At 40.7% G+C, this 10019-nt stretch overlaps 1 protein-coding gene across 1 annotated transcript; it reads left to right on the top strand.

Annotated features, from left to right (window-relative positions):
- The first annotated feature begins 511 nt into the window (after positions 1–511).
- LOC140948256 (uncharacterized) lies at positions 512–9664 on the top strand. The gene is made up of 7 exons (XM_073397483.1): positions 512–693; positions 1751–2058; positions 3189–3383; positions 4111–4466; positions 5731–6002; positions 6803–7060; positions 7791–9664. Exons 1-7 carry the CDS (start codon positions 558–560, stop codon positions 9029–9031), a joined length of 2766 nt encoding a protein of 921 aa, XP_073253584.1. The 5' UTR covers positions 512–557; the 3' UTR covers positions 9032–9664.
- Positions 9665–10019: the final 355 nt, after the last annotated feature.

Raw genomic sequence — 10019 nt, 5'->3', positions numbered from 1 at the left:
CAACAGCGATCGTAGTTCTCCCTGGAATTCATGCCAATTATTTTTATTTTTATTTATTTTTTTTTTTTTCAGTTCTACCTACGCCCTTAAACTCCGGAATTGTAGGATTTTATAGGATAGACGTGGGAAGGTATATTGTGGAGGAATCACCTTATATAGCTCAGTCAATTTCAAGAATTCCCCTACCTCCGGGCATGTGTCAAGTGGTGTGTGGTTCACCTGGCCGGCTGGGGGTTGGGAATTCGTCACTGTTGAGGTATGGGGAAAACAGACTTCCCTCCCTCTTTTTCCTGCCCTTTTCTCTTCGAAGTAAGCAACGACGACAACGATGGCTATCATACAAATCCTTTTCAATGTTGCTGTTGACATGAGCCCATTCTACGGTCGTCCCCAGAGAAATCTTGCGGGTCAAACTGATTAATATAGACTCCTTGGAGATTGGGCTACCTGTGGTTTTAAACACAGACAAAATCCATAAACATACCACGTGACAGCCCTCTAACCAAAGAACGGTGGTCAAATATTTGCGGAAAGGACGAGTCTTCAACTAAAACCAAATGTCGCTTATCGTCCACGATACGTTATCACTGACAACAGAAACTGGAGTCAGTAAGATTCAGTTGTGCATCGGCGACATCACTAAGCTTCCCAGAGAGGAAAAAGTCGATGTTTTGGTTGTTTCCGCGTTTCCCGGTAAGTTCGTCACAAACACCTAAACAAGGACAACTCGTATCAACAGTTTACTAAACCGTTGACATGTGAAATAATCAATAATAATTCTTGAACTCTTGAACTTATTTCATCCAGTTGAGAATTAAACCCTTGAGATTTCTAGGATTACGCTTTGTTTAAGATATCATATGTAATTTGATTTAATGCTATGATTTTCCGTATATTGGACCATGAACTTGCCGCTCTTTTGATGACAAACTATTTGACACTCTCAACTTTTGATCGAGCTTAATTTTAAAATTACGATCTAGATTTGCTGTCACATGGAAAATGGATATCTCGATTACTGAGGCTTCCTATTTTCCCCTTAAAGTAATCCATCAAACTGCTTTCATAACTACATTATTTTGTAAGCCCCGGCCGGCCCTGATTTCCTTTCAAATTTATCATTAATACTGTTGGTTTGAAAACAGTTTATTTATTCACGTCAGTTAGTGAGTTGTTTATTTATTTATTTTCCTCTGTAAGAACTGTAGGTTTTTACAAGAAAAGAACTATAATAATGTTTCTGTACCATATTCAATTTTTTCTATTCTTTTTTGTGATGTAATTCAGTCCCGTGAAATTTTTGCTTGTTACTTGTGAAATTTGGACTCCTCTTGGAATCCGGACTCCTAATAACAATTGGGATCTGGAATCTAAGTCCCTGGAATCCAGAATCTACACTGGGACCACTGCTGGACCGGTCAGTTAGCAAATGAAATTGTTTTTTTCCAAAAGGTTTTTGCTGAAAACAATCTCCTTCGTGCATACTATTTAGGATTTGACTGATCTGGCTGGATAGTTTTGATTAAAAGTGAAATTCCATTACGAGGGGAATGGTTTGGCCGGTCTATTCTGACAAATGGAAAGTGCGGCCCTTACCTTTACCTTACATAGGGCCATGCAATGGTGACAGGTCCTGACAAGTGTTAGTGTAAAGGAGTGGTTTAAGGGTGAAAAGCAATGCTTTTTTTTTTTAGTATTTCATGCTAATGGCAAGTTAACCATGTGAACGATATTTCCATGATTTTTTAAGGTGATTATTCACCAACTCCGTCTTCACTGATTGGAGCACTGGCTATCAACCTTGGTATCAGTGTCCGAAATCTTTCTCAAGACAAAGAGGAAGACTTACGCAGACAGTACTTCTGTTGGTGGTCCAAGCCACTTCCTGAACAGTATAGCTTTAAAAGAATTCTGTGTTTTGAGGGAGGATTTGGTAGTCGAGGAAGCCAGCCACCCAAAGTTGTTGGAGCTGTGTTCCGATGCCTTGTACCGATTCTTAGTGGCAAAGATACCACAGATGGATCAGTTATTATGCCTCTTCTAGCTTCAGGAGATCAGGTACAGTAAAACCCCGCTTTACAGACACCTGCTTTAATAATACGGACAGCTGTCTTTTTCCCTTGAGAAAGAAATCTCTTATGTTTTCTCTTACCTTATTATAGGAAATTAACGATGCACTTTATTAACACAATTTTAAAAAAATCGCGTGAATTTAACGCATCTTAATTTTTGTCAAGGATGTTAATTTGAATCTCACCATTTTACATCGTTGTTTTACAGCACCTTTATTTCAATAACAAAACCTCGTCTGCTCATACAGCTGCAGTTCCTCTATCAACACGCCAGAGTCACTATCTGACAGTTCTTCTTTAAGAATTGAGTTCAAAATGTCTTTTGGCTGGTCTTCGTATTGATCCATTTCCCCGAGGGGATCTTCAGTCTTCTTCTTCATGGAAATGCTGCTGTTTTTTCTTTTAGATATGTATGTTGAGAAGCTTGTATTGCAGCAAATTCATGTAAATATAAAGTTAGGCGCACATTGTTTTTGAAAATTTCGCGTTAATTTGATGTATGTAAACCCAACTTTTGGAAAATTCACGTTTATTTTCAGTGAGGTAAATTTTCTTTGCGTTGTCAATGTGCATTGTTAATTTCCTATAATAAGGTAATTCAACCCTCTCAACACTTTTTATGGCCCCCTTAGTGTCTATATTAATGGGGTTTGACTGTGTTGCCAAGATGAGATGTGAGAAGGGTTTTTGCTATTTTTGAAGCAGATCAAGGGTTCCCAAGTTTGAGTAGGCAATGGAAGCTTGAAATTAATAAGTTGGTGTGAGAGTAAGCTTTCCATTTTGCTTGAAGGTGGGAACTATTCTCAGAGTATACTGGTGCTGGTATTCTACAGGTCCCATCTTCTAATGAACTGGCAGAGGTCTACAGGCAACATGTTCATTTTAATTAGATGATATCAAGTAATGTTCATCTAGCATAAGCATACCACATTTCTAGTCTAGTGTTCAGATAAGCAAGATATACTGGTCACTAGAGAACATTTCACTGCTCTAGCTCTTTCCTTCAATCACCATCTTGTGGTTCAACTTCTATTTCTATGTAATTTTGAAAGTGGTAATGCTGCATTCTACTTGTAAAGCAGAATTAGTATTATCTAGTTGAAATTCAAAACTCAGGGTTACTCAAAGACTCTCATGCTGCGACTGATAATGAACTCTGCAATACACTGGATCAAGGCTGGCCTTTCATTGAAGACGCTCAAGATTGTCTTGTTTTCTCGCAATCCTGAAAAACACAGCAAAACAAATGAGCCACTCTTCGATTGTTTTCAAAAGATGAAGGACAAATATGATGAGAAAGATTTGGTTTATGTGAGTTGAACTTAATATTTTCTTCTTTTCATATTAATAGGCCATTTCCAAGTTCCAAAAACAGTCTTCCTTTCAAAACAAAGTTAAGTGCACCTGCAAAACGTTTCTTGCAAAAAAGGGTTTTATTTGCATGAGAATAAAAACATTCTTGTTATTATAGCCTTGCACTTAGCCCTGATTTGAAACAGAAGTTTAGGGCATCTCGGAAATGGTCTGTTTTATTGTTGTCGTTGTTGTAGTTGTTGTCTTTGTTGCTAATGAAAGCGAGGCAAAAAATGTAAACAAAGTTTCACATTTTATGCTGTGTATTAAAAAGCTCAGCTACAAAGGTATGACTTCCCTGAGACCTTTCCTACTCTGTGGCTACATATTTTTGGGTGCCACACCCCCCCCCCGCCTCTGAGGACTCTGATGTGTAGTTTTAATCTGTTTTGAAGCACAGGGTGTCCAAGCATACTAGTGAGGGCATGGAAGTTGTAAAATTTAACGCTCTATTACTGGCAAAAATATCCAGCATATATCTCGAAATAAACCAATTGAAAAATACATTCCATTTGTCGATACTTTTATTTTCAGTCCTCTACCAGCTGTCTTAAACTAATAAAGGCAAGGAGGCTTTACATGCAAAATTTTTTTTCTCATTAAACTGATGAGTGTGAGAGCTGGCGTCAATTCCCTGTTTTGCCCTGTTACTAAAAAGAGACTATCTTTATAATACTTTCCACAGGAAACAGAAGTCTTATATGATGTTTACATGTCACACAGCCCCAAAGACCATGACTCAGCCCAGAAAATTGTAAAGCTCTTGCAGACTGAGAGTAACCTCAACGTGTTCTACGACATTCAGGAGCTTAATGATGATGAATCGTGGCAAGAAGAGATATTTAACATCATGGGAAAGTGCGCGCGTGTTATCGCCTTGTTAAGTCCGGGGTATTTAGAGAAGGAGAGCTGTATCGAACAGTACAACATGGCCCTTTGCCTTAACAGGCGCTCGAAAGGAACAGTGCTGGCACCATTTTACATCACCTCAATGGATTACATGCCCACATACATGAGCCTTATTCAGTACGAAGACTGTAGGTATGCTTAATTAACCCTTTAAGCCCAACGAGTGATCTGCATCAAATTTCTCCTTACAATATCAATGTTTGTTAAACAGAGTGGTCATGAGAATTACGGACATGATCACATAAGATGAATTTGGTTGATGTTTTATCAACTTCTCCCCACTACCTCTGTAGGAAATGAATGGGGGCAACAAATGAGAATTCAAATTTTGATTTTAGGGTTTAAAGGGCTAACCCTCTTTATTCACGCTACAGTTGAACCTCCGTTAAGCGGCCAGTAATCAAAGTCCTGAAATAATTGTAGAAAAAAGAATGGGAACTTAAACCTCTATTAGGCGACTGCGGCCATCTTTTGGCCGTGCCAAAAAGAGTTCTCCCATTGTTCTCACCTCTATTAAGCGGCCATCAAGCGCTTGATACACTTACTTTGGCTTTAATTCAAGAATTGGATGAAGGAAAATACGGTCCGAGATGAAAGGTGATGACCGTTCGTGTACCAGTAATGCTGCTCCTGTCGCGTTTTTTTTTTTTTAGACTTCCCAGTCCCATATTTTTTCGTGAGATCGTTTAGATATACCGCGTCTTACCGTCACGGGTATCTTGATTTTCAAATACACCGAGGGGGCAGGCGTCGGGGATTATAGCTCGAGGGGGGGGGGGGGGGGCGAGAAAAATAAAAAACAATTTTTCTCGCTTCCTCCCAAACCGCCCCCACCCCCTAAATAGTTTTGACACTCATTCAAGATGGCAGCCCGTAACGCAAACCTCTCGATCTCGATGATCTTACGGAAAAATAGAGGACTGTGAACAGTCTATTTTTTTTTCCAAAATAAAGTGATGTTTCTCCACAAGATTATTTTTATTCATGACGAACCTCTATTGAGCGGCCACCCTTCATTAAGCGGCCCCTTGCAGGTACCCCGAGGGTAGCCGCTCAGTGGAGATATTTGCGTCCAAAGCTGGGATTTTTACTTTAGTAGCAACGTCGACGCCACAGCAGTGAACCGCTAGCGTTTTTTCAGTCTTCGTTGCGAGTATCCCTCCACGCTTATCAAAAATGTGGGTAAATCTTTCTGAAGTTGAATTTTCAGGGACCACACCTTAGTTAAGAAAGAGGAAGTCGGTAAAGACATGTACTAAAAAAGCGCAGTTTGGCCGACCTTAAACCCGGCTAGAAAGAGGTATTTATTGGGCTAACTTATCCAAATTCCTTTCCCCTTCCCTTCCTAACGCCTTGCCACGCAGGCTAACTAACTTATTAAACTGATTGCCTATAGGCCAAGGGATGAACAAAAATTCAGAACAGCCAGTCACAATGTTGCAGAATCATTGAAGACAGCGCAGAATGGTTTTTCCCCTGGTACGATTACAGGAGGTCATTCAACGTTAAGCTACGATGTGTTCATTTCATACTGTCATCAGAACAAGAATCACGCTGAAAAGGTGTTGGCCACTCTGAGTTCTATTGATCCAGATCTGAAGATCTTCATTGACACATCTGGTCTGAACACAGGAACGTCTTGGCAGCAGATGCTATACAATGCATTAGGTTAGCGGTCTTTGCTTGCGGCAGAGAAACACTATTCCGTTACAACTTTGTGTTTGTTACTGTACTTTACAGTGACTCGGGGTCAGTATTACAGGGTTCGTGCGAGTCATGGGAAACCTGGAAAGTCATGAAATTTAAGAATTTTTTTTTCCAGGCCTGGAAAGTCATGGAATTCAATTGTTGGTCCTCGGCTGGGAAGTCAAGGAAAATTAAAGTTTAGATTAGTTACTGCAGATGTCAAGACAAGGACAATGTAAGATAGAGACGAGGAATTAAACAGCACGAACAGCACGCATTTTGGTGAACACCGGATTTTGTGTCAGCTGGACTGAGTTAGGTCAAAAAGTACCCTTTTTATAAAACAAAGAAAGTTGTGGGTTGGAGTCAGCAAAATTGTGGAGGGGCTAGGTTATTTTGGGAAGCTCTGTGGGAGGGATGGTTAATTTTTTGGTAGCCCTGTAGGGTTTAATGAAGTATCGGTGAAGTGAATTTTTTTGCGGATAGGGGTGAGGATGGGCGAAAGGAGGTGGAAATATTTTGCAGATATATCACGTGATTTTGCCTACCCCTACCCGCCTCCCTCCCCACTGCCGGGGTCGTAATGAAATAAAATCCTCCTTACATACAGTATACAATTGAATAAGCTGATGAAGATCAAAGGTCGACAAAAATGTATAGCCGTGAAGGGTTTTCGAGCTGTTGAGGAGTGTAAATTATTATTTTATTTTAGCACAGTGGGGTTCATTTTCCCCTCGGACTCATTGGTTTAATTTCTACTAAATGTCATTTCAAACTTTTAGATGGATCTAAAAGCACAATCGCTCTTTTGTCGCCGGACTACATCAAATCCAAAGTATGTTATGAAGAATTCAGCCTGTCACATGCCTTGTTTGTGGATAAAGACAGAACCATGGATCTTGTGAGTGTATTGGTGGAGCCTATAGATGAACTCCCACTCTGGTGTGCGGAGCCTCTTCCTGCTGACTGCGCTTCGTCGCAAGTGGACATGGATCAGGTGTTAGCCACAGTCTGTACTGATTTGGTTAAGAGACTGAAGGGTAAGATGCCAACTCCAAGTGTAAGCCCCCTTCGAATTAGCGCCCCTTCCCCCTTAGGCTAAAAATATTAAATAGGTGCCTCTGACCCCACCCCTCCTTTCTGAAGAAATGGTTTACATATATTCTCAAAGAATCTACAACAGCATGTCATTTAATCACAAGGGAGTGACCTTGCTTAGTCACTGTACCGCGTCTTCCCAGGGCTTCGCGGTCAACGCATTTCGGTGACATAACCGAGACGCCGGGCGCAATAATGAGCAACCTCGTCCCTAACCCTTCCATTTTTTGTAGGGAAAAGCCCTGGGGACTAGGTAAGGAGTGACCCATTTGTTGAAAATGCGGCTCCTTGGAGATTAGCTTTGGAAGTTAAGTAGAAGGTCGCGCGAAAACGTAAAAGTCGTACGTAAAATTTGCGTTCACACGCACGTAAAAAATTAGGCTTAACGGCAAATCCACCCCGCGAAAAGCCAATATTTTCCCCATAAAGTTATCAAGAGGGAGTTGTTCGTTAAGAAATACCTATACAAATGCAGTCATATAGTCTCGTTTAGGGGTCAAATGAAACCTGCGTTACGTCCAGATTGGTCTCCTTTGGGTTTAGATTCTAATTTTCCGACAAACAAAAAGTTCCCCCGTTCCGCATGGACACTTATTGCCGGTCCCAGGGGTATCCGTCTTAAATAAAATAAGAGTGGGGGAATAACTACAGTCTTGTTTTCTTTCTATTTAGGCACCAGTAGTCACTCAGCAGATGACATCCTCGCCCAGCGTTTAAATCACCTTAAGAAGAGCAACGTTACGATTGAAGCAGTCATGGATGACTACAGAAAAGCCAACTTTTTGTTCCGCTCAGGTGTTCTGAAAACTCCCATAGATTTAAGCAGCGAAAGCAGCAAGGAATCCCTTAGAATGAGCCATGCTGCTAGTGATGTGATGTCCGTTGATGCCCATCAGACTGTCGCATCCCCTGAGTCAACAGAGGTGACGTCATCAGATTCCACACCATCACAAGTGACGCCACAGGGCAATACCGCTTGTGATATTGCCCTGAGTTTTGCCGACTCAGATAAGAAGTGTGCAGTTGTTTTAAAGCAGTTGCTGCTTGAAAACATACCCTCCTTGAAGATAAATGAACCGGTTGCAGGGGATTTCTCAAGAGTACAGTCGTTAGATGTGGCGCGTGTTATTGTCCCCCTGCTTTCACCGGCGTTTTTGGTATCAAATGAACTGGTGGAAGAATTAAACATTGCGATTTTCAGGAATCGAAGCTCGTCTCGAAGAATACTCTATCCCATTCAGGTTTCAGCTATACCTCCCAAGCCAGCTTATGTGCACTTGATTCCGTGCGAGTTCTCAAGTTCTGATTTCAAATGGGCGAGCAAGGTCATCGGCGAAAATCCTAGCAATGAGGTTTCAAAAATTGGAGAAATGACGGGAGTCGATGTTGATGAAGTGTTTTGCCTCAAGGCTGCGGCCGATGTGATTGCAGAGCGACTTTCAGAAGAAAATAAACAGGATTTGAAGTCTTTCAATCGAGTTTTGCTGAACGTTCACGAAACAGAGCAAGACTGGAAAAAGGTCCAGCAGGCGCTTTATGAGGAAGATGGACTCGAAACGTTCAAAAGAACTTTTGGAGTTGAAATAAAACGAGGGCAGGATGACTTGAAGCCGGCCAAAAAAGCTGAGGAGAAGACGGATGATGACCATGCCAAAAGAACTTTTGGGACTGAAATAAAGAGCGGGCAAGACGAATTGAAGCCGGCGAAAATAGCTGAAGAGAAGACGGACGATGACCGTGCCAAAGTTAATTCTGCAGACGCTCACGGAAGTCAGGAACCGAACAAAGTGGAAAAGAATGTTCACTTTGAAGATGAGAATGAAGCTCTAAAAAGCGAAAGCAATATTCCTGATGATGACGCTTCAAACGTTACAAGCCGAAAACAAGATTCTAAAGCTTGTTCTGTCGTTTAAACCATCTATTTGTCTTACCTCCGAGATTAGTATTCTCAAGAGCCACAATGGCCCTATCATGAATCTTGGTATTCTCACCAGTTTACGATGAATTTAATTTGTGCCGCGAAGGTTCAAACCTTGCTTAGTCCCTGGGCCTCATTATTCCGTGCGGCCAAAGCGTTTCGGGTCACGTGAAGTAAAAAAAATTCATAAAAATTTTTGACCCAGTTTGAAAGGAATAGCACTGAGAATTGATATCCTTTTAAGGTCCAAGTACGAGAATGTAAAACTTGCACGCATGAAAGAACTGAAATAAATTTTGTAAATCCAATTCGTTTTTAAAGTTGTGCCGGATCACACTTCAACGACTTCAAAGAAGCCTGCGTAATTGACAATAAACGAAAACGACCCAGCCGTCTCCAAAGGGTTAAAATTCTAGGCTGGATTTCTTGGTAGCACACGCGAGGAGCGTTGCATTTGCATTTGTTCCATTCTTACTGGCCAATGCCACCGCACTGCATATAGCACTGGAGTAGTAATTGCATCTTTGTTAAAATGTTGTAAACGTTCTAAATGTTTTATCTGCCTTGTATAGGCTCCTGCCTTGTATACAAAAAATGATACATGATCATACGTTTATATTGATTTTAAATCCAACTCCGGCTATAGGAGAAAATACAGAACGATTGCACACTCACTTTCTTTTCCACTCTATCATTTGAAAGGCGGCAATAGACGAAAAACTTTCTGCATTCTCTCAGGAAATGTGGACGATATAAAGCAAAACCGTAGACAAGAAAGTACAGAAGTAAATAGTTTATTTATACACGTAACACCTAGGAGTTAATAAAAACTCGTTCGAGCGTGCACAAACATGGTAAAAACCAAGTAAAAACTTTAACTCCGTAAGACCTAATGTCTATTACATAAGAATATATCATTTTAAAAAACTATTTAAAAAGAGCTAAAATTGAACATGAACAGTCAGAAAAAGGTCACAAACTAT

The sequence above is a fragment of the Porites lutea genome, chromosome 9 (assembly GCF_958299795.1).
Source record: "Porites lutea chromosome 9, jaPorLute2.1, whole genome shotgun sequence".
Taxonomy (NCBI): domain Eukaryota; kingdom Metazoa; phylum Cnidaria; class Anthozoa; order Scleractinia; family Poritidae; genus Porites; species Porites lutea.
This window is presented reverse-complemented; position numbering and strand designations above follow the sequence as displayed.